Below are 17,211 nucleotides of genomic sequence, written 5' to 3'. Positions count from 1 at the left end.
AAACTTTTAGAAATAAGACTAGTTGTGTTGCAGATATGTGGGGAACAAACTTTTAATAAAAAGACTTTTTTGCTATCAAATTGAATTTTATGATTTTTGTCCTACTCTTTTCTGTGATGTTCTTGATGATTCCTGTAAAACCCACAATATAGCAACAGTAATATCCTACAGGAGCCTCCCTTCATGTACAATTATTTTTCTTTTAAGGAGATATGATAGGATAAAAAGTCGGTTGTTTATACTACCATTTTGCTAGTAAACTGTTAGAAATTTACTTTCTTAAACCTCAATAATTGTGCTATAGAACTAAAATATTCTTGTTACACTGATATACCAAACAAAAGTGCTAAAAGCAAATCTATCACCTAATTTTGTATTATATGTAAATTAGTAAATCTTTTCAAGATAAAGGTAGCTCAGGACAAAGATATTTTGGTATATATTGAACATTATCTTCCCTGAAAGAAAGATGAATCTGAGAATCTAACCGTACTTTAAAAATGTGTGCCAGTGTTTATTTAGAATCCCTTCTATTTTATTAGAAACAGGAACAGTAATTTCACCAGTAGGAAGTGTGCGCTCTCAATACAAGTAAGTTTACCACTCCTTCGATTATTGTCCATTTTGGATCCAAGGTAAGAATCCAAATGAGAAATAAGAAGTATCCAATCCTTGATGACTGTTCAACTAGATGAACGCTTCCATCAGAAGGAAGAGCTGCTATTCCTTCTGGCTGGCTTTGTGTTTATTTCAGTGCTCTAAAGAACTTTGTACTTGGGCAGCTGTGTTCTGTTGTGTCAGGCTGCTGGACAGGAGTTGATGCTTACTGCACCGCTGACCAGGGCTGCTTTACTGAAGCTCACTGGGCGCCCATCAATCACAAAGTGGCGGATGCAGCCTGTGAAGGGTTTGCTGGGGGCCAAGCGTGGTGTCAGTAGAGACTCTGAAAAGAGAAAGAAGTAAGAACAAAGATTGCAATTGAGACATTCCAAGCCCAAATATTACTTCCGGGTAAAAATATATATAATAATTGTTCGCATCAAGATGATTTACATGTCAAAAATGGAATATAGTTGTAATTGACTCATTTCTCAGGAACATTATTTGCTTTTGAAGTAATATGAACATGTGGTAATTGTAATGTTTTGTCATGTTTTCCATGACCACATTTCTGGGTATTGAAGCTGTCTTCCAAGGCTGAAATTTACCACTTAAATGGAAAGCTTCAGCAGTGAATTTCCATGATCTACGTATGATTTTTAAAGTTGATTTCACCTGGGCCTCAGTTATAGTGTGTGTTTTGCTAAGAAGGGAGAAAGAAATTTTAGCTTCCACACTATTTTTGGACTTGGTTAATGTTTTTGTTTAATTCATTATCTTTCACCATTAAACCTCCACATTTTTGCCAAGCTCACAAAAGATAATGAGAAAATAATGAATTCAAATAAACTAGAATTTAATTTTTCTGAGCTCAGGGTTTAAGAACTATAAATAGGGTAATGATAACTAGCTTAATCTTCATGTGAACACAGGTGCCCGGTGGTATGCCAGGGGAACTTTCTCCCCTTATCTTAATTAGAGATCTAGAAACAGCCTTCTGCTTATTAATTGTACAGTCACAATTAAATGTGTTGGGATGATAGAAGCTATATAATTTAAAACAATTTAGAGAGCTTAGAAATATAAAATTAAAATCCATTTAGTCAAAGCTTATTATTATGTATAAATAGCTGTGTGAGCAGTAGCAGATAAAGGATGGAAAATACTTAGAAATCAGTAACTCAAGAAAGAACATAAAACAGGACAGCAAATTAAACATCGGCAAGCAGCTATAATAAGTTTCCTAAGCAATGTAGAGTAAGAATACGCAGAAGCTATGTACTGGAAATAAGTCATGGAAATAGCATTTCACATTTAGAATGATAATCATAAAATTTTAGATTTGGAAGGGGCCTGAGAGATCAATTTCCTTTATTGTTTTAAGATTAGTATGACAATATATATTCCTCAAGCCTGTTCAGTGTACTTCATCATCAGAATAAAAAATGAGTGATCAGGAAAGATTATAAGGGGTAGAAACATCTAATGTTTCTGCTTATTTTGGAGACTACATTTAGAACATAGGTTTTGATTCTGCCCAAGTTTGTCCCCCTTTGGTTCATGGGAAAAATTATCTGGAGGACATAATTCATATAGCAATTATGGTCTGCATAATTTACCACACAAGTAATTATAGCTAGTGACAGTAAAGTGCCCTTGAATCCTAAAGATTTGAGTAATAAAATCAATGCATTATTTTAAGAGAATGTTACCCAGGTTGACGGCTTGACTATATAGAGAATAATGCAGGATTTTCAGTATAGCAATGAATAGTTCAACTCACGTGTAGGCTACAGTAACTTAAGAATTTCTTTAACTTTTAATTTTGATTTTAAAATTACTGTACACTAAAGTTGACTTTTTTGGTATATAGTTCTGCGAATTTTATGCATTAGCTTTTTATCAATAGAAATAATGAGTCACTAGGGTTCTGAGTGATATAAGAGAACTGGTAAGGATTCCAAGAGAATTCAATGCATATAGGGGTTTTTATTTATGCCTCATTTCTTTAGTTATCCTTCTTAATGCTCTGGTTTCTGATGTGATTTTACTAGAGTTATTCTTGAATAGCTCAAAATGATATAATTAATTACATTCAGCTTAAATTATAACTGCTTTTGTTCTGGGCTTGCTGGCATGATTCTTGATGGAATTAAAAGCTGCATTGGTACAGCGGGCTGGTGTTTAGGAGAATGGTGATTATCAGAGGCTGGGAAGGAAAGGGGGCAGGGATGATGAAGAGAAATTGGTTAATGGACACAAAAATACAGTTAGATTGAAGGAATAAGTTCCAGTATTTGATAGTACAGTAATTTATTGTATATTTCAAATTAACTAGAAGAGAAGAATTGTAATGTCCCCAACACAAAGAGAAGATAAATGTTGGAGGTGATGAATATCCCAATTACCCTGATTTCATCATTACACATTTTATACAAGTATCAAAATATTACATGTACACCCAAAATATGTACAACTATGCTATATCAATAAAAAAAATCCCCACCAAATTCCTGATGGAAAAGCTTGGTTATCTAATTCTTATTAGATAAGAATCTCTCCCCAACTATAGCATTCAGTTTTTCTAAGTAAGTGAAATGTATAAAAACAAATGCATTCAACATAAGGACATGATCCTTTCTTCAGAGGTTTAAAACAATTGGGGGACAGGGGTGTCTGTAACTGTCCTATCACCGTTCTGGACCGTTCTGGATTATCCACCAATCTTGGCAGATGATAGCCGTGCTTACTGATGATGTTTACAGAGTTGCAGCTGGGAACCTTTCTTAGGGAATGTCACTACATAGACACAACAGAACTTATGGTCTGCAGCTGGTTTTTGTAATTCAGACTGATTGTGGACAGGGAGAACTGCATTCTTTCCTATGAAGGAAGGGAGTAATTATCAGCAAACTTAATCTCCCAAGGTTCTCACATCCTAAAGCAGGGTTAGCAAATGAGTTTTCTTTGTGTTGTTGATAAAATAGAGTGTATGTTTCACAATGTGTGTGTGGTTTGTACTTAAAGGGGAGAGAAAAAAATGAGCAAATATGGCAAGGGGTGGGAGAGTCATATCTACTGGTTAGAATGCTGGGGTCTAGGTCTTATGTGTCTCTTTGTTGTACTTTTTCCCATTAATGGACACTGTCTATAAAATCTTTTGAATTATTAGGTGGATTATGAAAACACATGGCTCAATTCTTTAATTCTATAATAACGAAAACTTACTGTTTTTTTGGATTTGGAAACTTTTCCCTTTTAAATAACATTTACCTGGAACACCTCCAACAAACACAGGCTCCCTGTGATCAACTGGTTTTGGATTCAGGGGTCCAACCACATGGTTCACTTCAGAGTCTACATCTAACTGAACCACATTGGAATCTCTGATAACTGAAATACAGGGAAAAGATTGGTCACAAGTGGCACTGGAATGATGAATTTTCACATAAAAGAGACTAATTTATCACAGTAATGGCTTTTATTTATTCCAGAATAAAACTCCACACTTTCTCCTATTATCTTTGAAAACATCAGTATTGTCTAACAACAGTTAACCAAACAATCACTGTAACATTTTCCTTTGAAAGAAAGAATGTTTTGGATACTTTTGTACTACTTGTTTGCTGCATAAGTTATGTATTATTTAAACAACTCCCCAGTGTTATTTTGGCAGCATCATATTTTCAAATTATATGTGAGTTCAATACACGTATTTTAGTACAGTAACACTTGATACTCTTCTCTTGGCTACTTTTAGACTTTCATCCATCACCTATCGTATGTTATAGTCTAAATTCTGCCAGGGCATCATCCCACAGGCTCATCTTTGTAAAGGAAACCCAGGACACTCAGCTTTTCTCACCTGTAATTCTGTGCCATCTGCCATCACAGAGACTCTGCTTGGGTATAACTAAGGTAGAAAAGTCTCTGATGCCATTGTTGACTTTCACTATGACCTGCAAAAGACATGACACATTATATAATTTAGTTTTGTTTTTCCTTCTTGTGATAAAACTAAATTTCTTAAATAATTTACCAGTGAAGCAGTACTTTAACAAATTCCCACACATGATTAGCTTTGCAATGTGAACACAAGGGGTCACTCTTTGGTAGGCTATAGTTTACACTGGGGCTGCTCCACAGAGAGAGAACAAAATAATCACACAAGAGAAAATAGGAAGAGAAGGACAATAATAAATAGAATGAATTCCTTTAATTTCTAAAGATGGAGTGTGCTATTCAAAGCAAGTGAAAGCATTGGTGAAAAGCATGGACCTTGAAGGCAGACCGCCAGCCTCTTACTTATCTTACTCTCTGCTTCAGTTTTCTCATTTATAAAATAAGGGTGATAGTATTACCTACATCATAGATAGAAAGCATTTAGAATAGTACCTGACACATAGTAAGCACCAAGCAAGGATAAGTTTTATTGTTATCTGGTTTATTATATTTTGGTTTAATAGAACATACTAGAACTCATAAATATCTATTATGTTAAGTTAGAGTATGCTTTTTCCTACATATTTATTTGAATACCTTCATGAATATTCTTTAGTAATATTTTAGGATGAAAGTGGTGTTTATAACAAAAATTGTTATTTTTAGCAATTGAGAATAATGTGTATATGTATAGATTATATATCTATATATCTGATGTACATATATCAGATAAACATGTAGATATTTAGAAAGGTGTTTTAGTGATTGTTGATTTTGATAATTGGTTATGATTGCTGCTTCCTCTTATAATTCTTTTGTTTAAACTCCTTATGTTTTTATTGGTGATCTTTTTTGGGTAACTTTGCCATAGTTTCATGATTGTTCTAATCAAATCAATTCCCAACATATGAATTTGAATCCAAATATTGCCCACATTTAAATTTCACATTACAGCTTCCCTATTTTTTTTCCAGTTAAGAAAGATTGATGAAACAATTCTGTGAAATAAATCTGCTTCAGATCTGGAATCCAAGGTTAGATGAGACAAATTGTTAAGAAATTTTTAAAACGCTACCTGCCCATTTTTCATGTGGACATTTAGGTACTCCCCGTTGACACTGTGGCCATGGACAAGGGTTCCGGAACTGCTTCTAGGACGGACTTCAAATGCAATTTCAAACTTCAATCCAATATTGAAAGACTCATCTGTGGAGAGAAATCCTATAAACTCTCAAGAATAGCAAAACAGATTTTGTAACTATTGCATGATTTTATAATTATACATTTTTGTATCTGTTTTTGAAAGTTTGATGCATTTTTCAATAGATTAGTAGAAAGTGACTTTTCCATGTCAAACTCACCGTTAGCTCTGTGAGGTACTAAGATAACTAACATATGACAGTCGTGGGGCTTGAGGCTGGGAACAGCACACTAAAAATACTCTATGTGTTATGGGAGTTCAGGAAAGGATAAATTAATTCCCAATAGCAGCACCATTCAATATTTCACAAGTGAGGAGGACAGGGCAATCTCGGTAGAGGAAGTGGCTTGAACACAGGTGCGGAGGCGGAAATGCCTAGGGAGCACTGTGAAGGCCAGTGCGGCTGGATTGCTCCTGCAAGGGGAGGAGGAGGTGAGTGGGGAGCCACACGGGGATGGGCCCTAAAGCTGAAGCATGGAAGTTAGACTTTATGTTGCAGTCACTGCCATAGTTTCATGATTGTTCTAATCAAATCAATTCCCAACATATGAATTTGAATCCAAATATTGCCCACATTTAAATTTCACATTACAGCTTCCCTATTTTTTTTCCAGTTAAGAAAGATTGATGAAAGGAGATGACTTGATTAGACATATATTTTACAATAATTCTTAAACAAAAAACTAACTGGTGTCAGTGCTGCAGAGCATTTCAGAGAAGAGAGAAAGTGAGAGCAGCAAAGTATTTAGGAGCTGTTATAGAGGTGATCCAAGAAAATTCCTACTTAGAATAGCTGTATTCACTCCAAGAGACTCACTGCAAACCTGGGTGTCTTAATAATGTTCACTTGACGTGTCTCCTTATAAATCACTTTTTAATTTTTCCTGGTATTAGTTAATGTTCAAGGAGTAGCACATAAATTGTGCAGTTTGTTATGCATTTCAAACTTTCCAAACCTGCAGTGTTCTTAACACTGAAATTCAATGAAGGGCTGAGAAATGTGAGTATAGGTGTCTTAGTAGGAATAAAGGGGCGTGGGGCAGAGAAGGAAAGTAAAATCATGAGCCAAAGAGAGGAAATATTACCTCTGGTTATTCTATTGGATATGGTGGTAGTTTAAAAACTATACTTGGGTGCCTTGTAATTTCTTTATTTAGGGGATGTGCAGAGTGCCAAAGTGCCTTGAGGGCAGGGAACGTGTGGTTTTATACCCTTTTCCTATCCTCATTCCTGCACCTATTTTGGTGCCTTGCTCACACTCAATAGTTACTCTATAGAATGTCTGTCAGAATGGATTGGATGACGATTGTGTGTAGCCTGCTAGGATTTTATTTATTTTTGGAACTATTGTATTCCATTCATTTGGCATAGGGACTGCCATACAGGAGGTACACCATAAAAGCTGTTGAATGAATGAGAGAGTAATAGTCAAGGAGAATAAAAATCCAGAAATAAAACCAGAAATAAATCCAGAAATAAAGGATAGTGTTGTTTGCTGGTGTTGCAGGTCAGGGGGAGGAAGTGGGACTTCCTTTAGAGGGACAGTGGTTCATGCTAAGAGGGAACAGGGCAAGACCTAGAGGAGCAGCACAGGCAGTTCTAGAGGAACTGAGATGGTCTGCATCCAGAAGTTTGGCAGCTGTGGAGAAGCTCTGGTCAGGGCAAACAGGGAGGGTGCGGAGTGGTAGGAGGGGAGAAGGGTGGTCCTTCTGGAAAGATCATTTTCTAGGGCTGAGTTTGGCATTCTTGAATTTTAACTCTGGGCCTGATATTCCTTTTATCATCTACAGGAAAGAAGCATTTCGTAATTCATGTTTTTTAACATAACCCATGTTACCTAGAACCACATATCCTCCTTCTGTTGAAAAGTAGGTTCCTGTTTCCATCGGACCTTCAAAACAAGGGGTCACGCTAAATGTCTGAGAAGCAGAGGTGATGGAGGCCCCATTGAGCTGGAGATTGCTGAGACAGCCACTTAGACTGTAGACTGAATTAATCTGAGAGAAGAAGACATATCTTAAAATCCATTTTCTCAACACAGATGGGGAAGCAAAATGAGGGGGTTTGAGTTCTGAGAGAAACCAAGTCATTCCTCATTTTATTTATTTTAGCTATATGAATGATCAATACTTTTCCAGGTAGTTGCTTTTTAACTAGTTCTTTGAATCTGGAATTTTAAAAATTGATAATGTCAACCTGTAGTAATTAAGCTATCTAAATTTTTACATAACAATTTGATAAAATCAAGTGCAGCTGTGGTTTTCAAATTGAGTATTAGATCCTAGTTTGTTTTCCTTCAAGAATAACAGCTGTGCCCAAGATTACTTAATGCTGATGAAGGCTAGCAAAGTTCTTAAATCTATTATAGCTAAATAAACAGCAGAAAGCTTGCATTTCTGGCTTCATTAGCTGTCTCTGTGGTTGAGAATTTATCATATCACAGAACATGAAACTTGGTCCACTTTAGGCAACTGATTTCACACTGTGTTTAGAAATCTTTTAAAGAGGTTGACATGGAATTGTGGCTGCTTATTTAAAATATAATCATAATCTAAACTTTTTGCTCTGTCTACATATATTAATGGATCTTAGAAATGTATTATTAATACTTCGTGCTAAAATCAAATCCATTAATATATTTATGTTAAAAAACCTTAGTCCTTTGATTCATTCTTTTTACTACTAAATATTTTTGAAAGGTGCAATATTTTTAATTATTAAGTTACAAAAATAATGTTTCTTACTATATTCTCACTTGTCCCCAGGGTAACCACATTTCCTTGCACATATACAAATTGTAAGTGTGTGTGTGTGTGTGTGTGTATGTGTAAGAAACAAAAATGGGATTGTAGTTTACATAATGATCTACAACTTTTTTTCACTCAATAACATGGAATGACTTGCTTTCTTTTTTTGTTATCTCTTTACATTAAGAGTAAGGGGTACTTGCTGAACAAATAAGATTCCCTCGAGACATAAATTTTCATGATAATTTGTATCTCTGAAAATTGTTTTCATTTCACATCTACTTTAGAATCAAGAGATCACTCCCGATTTTGTAATGTGTCGGGCAGACAGCCCATAGGACAATACTTTGATATCTCCAGCCAAACTACAAATTTACTCTTGCTAGTTTCCTAATCTGTAAAATGAGAGCCTTGATTAAGTGATCTTTCAGCTCTAAAGGTCCATGGCTCTACTTGGTTGTGCCTGGCTTACCTGGACATTTTTCACAGCCCTTCCCGGAGCCACACCTCCCAAATAAATGGGACCCTTGATTTTCCAGGTAGCTCCGGTAGGAGGAAGACTTTCTTCTAGGACTCGAAGACCGTCTATTATCAGCCGGCCACTGCTCTTTTCCCGAATAAATATCACCTGAATAGAGAGAAAGATAAGGGAAAAACTCAGGTACATATCAAGACTGGGGAAAAGGCTGTGTTGTTTCTCCTCCCAACTTTGCTTTTGCAGTGCTGTGGGAAATCCACAGAAAGTTTATTTTAAAAAGTATCTTTTCCGACGGTCAAGAATTTGTCTCTTCCTCTGTTTAGTATGCTTCTGGCAATCCAGTTGGTAGAATGATAGAAACTTTATGTCTTATTTGATTCTGTTTTGTTGTACAGCATATGCTTTATTGTGAGTTGTCTCCACACCTCTTTGCTTTGTAAACACAGGTGTATTTTTTCCTGCTCACCTTTGATTTACCACTTCAGGTATTAGAGGAAGTGATCCATATGTTTTCTGACCTTTATATAGAATGATTTAAAGCTATAGGCTTAATTTCTGAATATAGCTTATATTTAGCTGAGTTCTCTGGGCAGCTCTTTCCAGTTGACCAGCCTACATGTTATCTCCCTCTCTCAAGCTTGTAATTAATTGTAAATCCATCTTACATTGCCATTACTACCCACTGATTTCTTTCAATACTGTCTTCCTGATTTACTCTGTCTTCCTGATTTACTCTTTGCTTTGTGTCTTCCACAGCTTAACCTGTAAAAGACACTCAGTAATAATTGTTGAAAATTAAGAACCTATAGTCAGTGAAAAAAAGTTAAGTGAAAAATCAATAGAAACAAAACTTTAGTTTATGTTGGCCACTGATCCTTTGGTTAAAATAATTACACTCAGCCTGCATCTCTTTTTAAATGGTGTGTTTTGATATTTTTATAAGGAATTAATAAAAGTTTCTGAAATTGATGTCTGAGTGCACAGCAGCAGAATTTTATAATGGATATTTATGGAGAGATCAATGGTGGAGAATTAGTGTCAGTCCATTTGACAATGGTAGATATTCTCTGATAATGCTATTCTCTGCCTTCAACTTACATCATGCCATGATCCATCATTGTATTTCTCCTGGCTTCTAATCTTCAGTTTCTTGTGGCCAACATTAAACATGAAAATCAATCGGCCATGAGCCAAAAATAGAGTCATGAAGTCATTCTCTTCTTGATCAGAGACATAGAAAATCATCCCATGGGAGGAACGAGTTTTCAGACGAATGGAAAACTGAGATCTGGTAAACGAAAAGAAAAAGCTTACTGTATGTAAAATGAGACCAACGATAATCTCTAACTTCTCAAAGTAATACGGTGTAAGGAAGAATGAATGAGTATCCATTCTGTCTAATCCCAAACAGTATCAACTTTTAATTATTCCCTTAATATTCTTAATGAATATTGGGTAAGCATGGCTAGCTCAAAAATGTAAATTCTCTACTTCCTTATACAACAGGGATATAATATAGTCCACATCTAAGGAAGTGTTGTTTCAGTTAAAGATCTTATTTCAAAGTGTCTTGCTTTGAAAATATGATTGCAATTTTGTAAAAATCTGTATGTTAAAGAAGCTTATCCATGTGCGTAAAATACTAGTGCATAATTAGTATGCATACAATATTTGTATACACACATTTGCATAGAAATATTTGTGTACTATCTAAAATACAAATTAAATTTTTCTTCCAGTAAAAGTTAATTGATGGATACTACATATTAAAAACATGTTAAAAGTAGCCACCTGAGTGTGCAGAAATTAAACAAAACTTTCTGGAAATATAGCTCCAGGCTATGGATAAAGATACATTTATTAGGTTAACTTCAACCTTGATTAGATTATTCCTGAAGAATACAAAATACTGATTCTGCCTATTAGGCAAGTAGTAAATTAGAAGGCATTAGAGGTTTCTTATTGAATGCACTGACTTAATGAATGTTTGAAAAAGTTGTGTAAACCTAGGCCAGGTGCAGTGGCTCATGCCTGTAATCCCAGCACTTTGGGAGGCTAAGGTTAGAGGATCACTTGAGGCCAGGAGTTCGAGACCAGCATGGACAATATAGCAAGACTTCCATCTCTATAAAAAATTAAAAAATTAGCTGAATGCAGTGGTGTGCACTTGTAGTACTAGCTGCTCAGGAGGCTGAGGTGGGAGGATTGTTTGAGCACAGGAGTTCCAGTGTGGGTGACAGAGTGTGACCCTGTCTCTAAGAAACCAAAAAATACCCCAAAACCTATGTAAAAATATTTGGGTGCTAAAACTATAAAAATAAATCTTTAACCATTGTAAATAACCTAGAGATTTGTGAAATACTGGGAAGAAGTGATGGGGTTTGAGACAGGTGGAAGGACAATATAATACATACAATCATAATTGTATTTTTAGTGTCTTTCCTTATTAACCTTCTAGCAGTTAGAATACATTCCCATTTATAATCTGAAAGCAATTTGTATGGGAAGGGCAGGTGAGGTCAAGGTTAGGTAATGGGTCATCTTCCTTTCCTTGATCAGCTTTTCTTTTTGAGCAAACACATCAAACTCCTGGGAGAATGCTGTTTTATGCACCTTACATTTAGGGGAAAAGTCACAGAGAATATAATTTATTGGAAAGCATAAATCATGTACTATTTTGTATTTATTTTGATGATAAAATAATAGAATTAAGGTGGCACAGAAAGGAAGGATCATAGGAAAAAGGATGGCATGTGGCAAACAAGGATGGAGCCCAGTCATGTCATTAATTTTCCAGAAGTACAATGTGTTAACTTACTTTTCACCAAAATCTCCTCTTAAGTGTTCAAATTCTTGGCGGCTGTTGGCTGTTCCTCCATATTGATAGGCATGCTCTATTGCCCGAGGGCTGTTGGAAAGGTGGCAATGAGAGTCTCTCGGAGTATTCCTCTCCAGGAATTTCAGGCCAACAGGATCCCATGAAGGTGCATCTTTACTTTTCTCCCCCTGTCAAAACAGGAAATAAATCAAATTAAGGGATAAAGGTGACATACTAGCAGCAAAAATTAATTTTTAATGTCCTCACCACTAATATTAATTAAAAAGCTGCATAGTATTTGTACATTTTTCATTCATGAAATATTAGGCAAGGGCCTAATATTCCCACCCTCTACCACTATACGCAAATGACAGCAATAGCTGCAGTGGTAATGATGATATAACATGTTAACAAAACCAAAATTCTAATCTGTGATAGTAGAGTTAAACTGAAGTTATATAATATAACTGCTCTATCATCTAAATTAAGTACACATCTAAACAAGTGAAAAGTTGGAGATAAACCTTGAGAGAATTAATCAATGAAACCCCATATAGGCATCAATATTACTTTAATACACAGATTATTATTTATACACGTGGTATAAAAAGTTAACATACTTAGCAACATCTTTAGAATACTTAAAAATATTTTTGGTGATAGGATATGTAGCAAAATTTTATGTGACAGGATAGAGAACAATTTTTAAACATTATATCATGCTCTTAAAATTATACTCTGTTAATATTTAGAGTTGTGAAAGTATAGCCTAATATTTAATGATTATTAAGTTTTAATTTCTGAAGCAAAATAAAAGTAAGTGCAAATAAATCCAAGCATTTAGTTATTTATTCAAACTTTGAATATCGAATGTTTGAGTATCAAATGGGTAGAAGTGGAGGGGAAGAATTCAATGTTTCTACATGCTTTCCGTGGGTGGTGCATGGTGGGGAATAGAAAAGTGAGTGAGAAATGATTCCTGTTTTTTAAGGAACAGAAAACCAATTTGGAGAAACAGGTATATAAATAGCAAATTGGAAAACAGGTTGGTGCCAGTTAGAAAGGACTTTAGCTGACTTGCTAGAGTTTTGTGTTTTAGGTGATGAGGAGCCACACGTGTTTTAAAAGCAGGGAGTAGCCTGCTGTGAACCACTGAAGAAGATAGGAACAAAGGAAGGGCTGATAGGAGAGAAAATGAATGGCAGCAGGGAGGAAAGGAGAGCACAGCGAGAGCCAGGATTAGATAAGAAAAGGCAAGTTCTGATTCAGGATTCTTGAATGAACACACACATTTATTTTACTCTCTCCCTCAATCCCACTGAAATGTCAGAAGAACTATACACATAAAAATAACCCACAGCAGTCCTGGAAATCTAGAAGAGTTTCTACTAGCAGAAAGAAGCAGTGTGAAATTTCTGGAATATATAATGCATATTGGAACAGACTGGCAATAAAACCCTTAATCCTGCATGGGCAAAAGACAAGACCTCCAAAAAGTTAGCCTTTCAGCCAAATCCCAGAATTACTCTCAAAATCCAAATGTAGTGGGTAGAAGGCAGGTTAATTAATTAAAGGGCAGACCAGCTGTGCCAGTTTCCTGCTTTTTTTGGGGGGGGCAGCAGCTCTTATAGTCAGGTTCTGGCCTTGGAGTCTCTCAGTGGTAGTTAGATTGGAGAAAAAGAGATGGGAGCTCATAGCTTCACACATCCCCAAAGGAAAGCACACCTGGTTCCACCATTCCCTCTTCTCCTTACATAGTCCTCAGGGCTCAGAGCCTGAATCACTGCTAGAGAAGCCATGTTTCTCTCTTGAATGGAGGAAATATACCCAGTTACCAATAATTTTTGGTCCAGGTGCTCATAATCATAATTTGCACCAGGTCCAGGTGCAAATAATGGCCATAGCTTCAAGCCATGGGTGGGCAGAATGGGCTGGAGTGGGGTTGTAGGGAGATTCTTTTCCTCTAATATGTTTTAAGAAATTTCCCCAAACCCATGCTGTGTGTCAATCCTTAGAGTAACATGCCTTATACTGGGAGATATGATCATCTTTGTGTCAGTGAGGGGCCCAGCTGGAAATCCTTTGCCTGGAGGGTGGGGGCAAGAGTGTGGGATGGGGTGGAGATTGGGGACTTTCCCAAACTCTGGCTGCTCCCTGTTCTCTCCATTTCGATGGCAAGGATCTCACTCTTTCTTAACTGGTGTATCCACTTAGCTGAAGAGGCTTAGCAAAGCATGGGGTTATTAGAAACAGAACATTCTCAATTTACCAGCCCTGCCTTACTGTGGTTCAATGCATAAGATATGAACTAGGCTATCTCTCGTCTGCTGCAAAAATTAATAAACTCTGGTATTTTCATATATGGCAACCAAATATTCTAAATCCTCTGTGGATATATGCACAGAGGATTATATTGATTATAACATAATCAATATAATATAATATTAATTATAATATATAATATAATTATAATATTAATTATAATGATAAACAAGACAAGTTATAACTCGAGTACTATCATCCAACACAGAGACTCAGCTTAATATCCTAAAATGGGTATGTGCATGGGGATTCTCACTGAACCCCACTAGACTTTCACTTCACCAGTGTCATGTTTTTCTCTGAGTGCCTATTAATTTCACTGGTGGTACCGATTTCAGTTTAGCAAGACTCCTTTGTCAGATAATAGCCAAGCTAGTTGAGCTACTGAAGAAAAAGACAATAATGTGTTATAAGGGTATAGAGGGCTATTTTATATAATCCAAGAGAAGATAGTACAATGGGGTCCCACAGGGCCCAGAATCAGGAATTGAAAAGCTAGAGTGAATCAGGGCACTCCCTTTCTGGAGGTTTCTAGTATCTCACCTTTGATTCTCAGTGTCTACTTTCATTTTTCCTTTTTTGCAGGACAGCTTTCTGCTTTTCCCTCTTTCTATAAAGCAGGGTTTTTTGTTTTTGTTTTTTTTTCTTTCTTTGCATGATTAACATAGAGTTCTTAGGTTTACATCTTTTCTATTCAGTGACCACCTTGGGTTAGTCTCTCTGAGTTCTATGTTTCCAAGGAAGAGAATCTGACAGCCCAGCTTAACTCATGTGATCTACTCTGGCCCAATGATCTATATCCAGGGAAGTGAGCTTGTATGTCTAAAAGAGGGTCTGCCTGGTGGGTAGAGAATCAGTTCTTAGAGAAGGGAGTGGTTGGTCAGATATCCAAGAATGATGTCTATTACCATACATAAAATGTTCATTATTATATTAAACACCTAATGAGAAACTACTTTCTCAACTGAATTTGAAACATAAAAATTATGAAAATGCTTAAGGCTGGAATATAGGTGGTAAGACAGGCATTCTCAAATACCTCTGGGGAATATAAATCAATGTTACACTTTTGGAAAGTAATTTGCCTTGATCCAGTAATTCTAAGAATCCATCCTAAAGATTTATTCAGCAATTTACTCAAAGATTTATGCACAAGGATCTTCATCCATTAAAGGAGAAAACCGGAAACAAAGTCTATTAATGATTAAATGAATTATAACAAATGCATAAAGTGGAATACTAGGAGGTGATTGTGAAAATAAATTATTACAATACTAATTGCTTTGGTGCAGCATTGATAAAAATTTAAATCAGAGGCCACAAGTTTTTCTTGGTAGCTATTTATGAAGCTATTGAAAGAAGTGGTAAATATAAGATTAGCAAACAATGACATTCTAGTTACCATAAAATATAAGTGAAATCTATAATGATTCTGTATCATGTTATTACAAAGTTGAATTTCTGTTTAAGACTATTTACAAATGTTAAGAGGTTTTCTATAATATGGAAAAGGTTGTGTAATGTTGAAAAATTTGTGTTAGTAGGGCTGTTGATTGTAATCTTGAAACAATGTTAGAAAAGTACATTTCATAGACAGCTTCATTTAGAAAACTACGTTCATTTAAAGCAAATTGTGTTGGCTTTAGAAGGCTGATCTCCTCATAAATCTCTGTTGTTAACCTGCTGCCTATGACAATGACCAGTGTTCAAGTGCCAGCTAAAATATTCTCAGGGTCAGCCTTTTAGCATCAGTGTATGAAGGTGATAGTAAGATCCATTAGAATTTCCTGGCATCCTCTGAAAAGTCCTTCATAGTATCTTGTAGCAAAATCCTTTATAAAAATCAATGAAATTATCTCTCTGCCTGAATCATTTAGTCTTCTATGTCAAATTCTGGAAAGGATCCTGAAAGCTTGCTAAGTTTTGATTACATATGAACAAAATTTTTTTATTAACACTAATTAAGAAATTGTGTGAATAAAGGAGAAGTTTCATGGAGATTTAAAATAGTAGTCCACCTATGCTCAAATATATGGGGAGGTACCCAACACATAATGATCAGAGGGAAGCTGGTAAAGACATGTCCTCTTGCTGACAGTCCAGAAGCCAGCCTAGGAAGGCAACCAGTTCTTCCCCAGAAAAGAGTCAATCTCATTAGCATTCAGAGAAATGCAAACCAAATCCTCAGGGAGGTACCATATTTGTCCATTAGATTGATAAAATTCTAGATATTTCATTATATTTAGTGTTGGCAATTGTGTGGGACAATAGATTCTTTCAAATGATGTTTGTGGGAGTGTAAATTGGTATTGCCTTAATATAGAAAATGCACATTCCCTTAAGCCAAGAAATTCTACTTTTAGGAATAGATCCTCCAGAAACATTCACAAAGCTTTAGAGAGATATAACAACTAATATTCTCTGGCTATTTATTTACTATAAGCCTTGAACTGTGCCAAGTGCATTTCATGCATTAACTCATTTAATCTTTATTACCCTATGGTGCAGATAGCTAAATATTTATCAAACACATATTTGTGCATTGTTTTAGATGCTTAAGATACATCAGTGAACAAAGCAAACGAACTTGCATTCTAGCAGAGGAGACAGACAATAAATAATAAACATAATAAAGCATAATAATAAATTAAAATGTGGTAAGTTCTATGGAAAAATAACAAATAGAAAAAGGCAAAAGGGATCAGTGGTACTCATGGGAGGTAGACTGTGGTGTTAAATAGGGGGTCAAGGTAAGCAAGTATCATTGAGCAGATGAGAGGTGAGCAGTCCTAGAAGCAGAAGAAGTTGCCTGTGCAGGTAATTGGGGGAAGAGTGGTCCAGGTAGAAGCAGAGCTCAAATAAAGAGCCTAATGTAGGAGTGCAGGTGACCTGTCCTAGGAAAGTCAGGAGGTCGGTGTGGGAGAAGAGTGAGTGGGGTGGGCCAAGTGGGAGAAGATGAACTCAGACAGGAAAAGGGGGATGGATCACATAGGGCTTCTTACAAATTGTAGTGACTTGGGTTTTTACTCTGAGTGCCGTGGGGGCAACTTTGAGAAGGGTGACATGATAGGACTTATAAGGATCTGACTGTTGTGTTGAGAAT

At 35.9% G+C, this 17,211-nt stretch overlaps 1 protein-coding gene across 4 annotated transcripts in view; it reads right to left on the bottom strand.

The window, feature by feature from the left end:
* Positions 1-490: 490 nt before the first annotated feature.
* Positions 491-17,211, bottom strand: part of LAMA4 (laminin subunit alpha 4) — a 133,727-nt gene continuing 117,006 nt past the window's right edge. For all 4 annotated transcript variants that reach the window (XM_012753124.2, XM_076003046.1, XM_012753123.2 and 1 more), the window contains exons 32-39: positions 11,787-11,974; positions 10,067-10,256; positions 8,963-9,118; positions 7,581-7,740; positions 5,618-5,748; positions 4,466-4,559; positions 3,874-3,993; positions 491-943 (exon numbers count right to left, since the gene is read on the bottom strand). In XM_012753124.2, the coding sequence (XP_012608578.1) occupies positions 798-943; positions 3,874-3,993; positions 4,466-4,559; positions 5,618-5,748; positions 7,581-7,740; positions 8,963-9,118; positions 10,067-10,256; positions 11,787-11,974 (1,185 nt within the window). In that variant the 3' untranslated portion in view covers positions 491-797. The remainder of the gene's footprint in view (positions 944-3,873; positions 3,994-4,465; positions 4,560-5,617; positions 5,749-7,580; positions 7,741-8,962; positions 9,119-10,066; positions 10,257-11,786; positions 11,975-17,211) is intronic.

The sequence above is a fragment of the Microcebus murinus genome, chromosome 5 (genome assembly GCF_040939455.1).
Source record: "Microcebus murinus isolate Inina chromosome 5, M.murinus_Inina_mat1.0, whole genome shotgun sequence".
Taxonomy (NCBI): domain Eukaryota; kingdom Metazoa; phylum Chordata; class Mammalia; order Primates; family Cheirogaleidae; genus Microcebus; species Microcebus murinus.
This window is presented reverse-complemented; position numbering and strand designations above follow the sequence as displayed.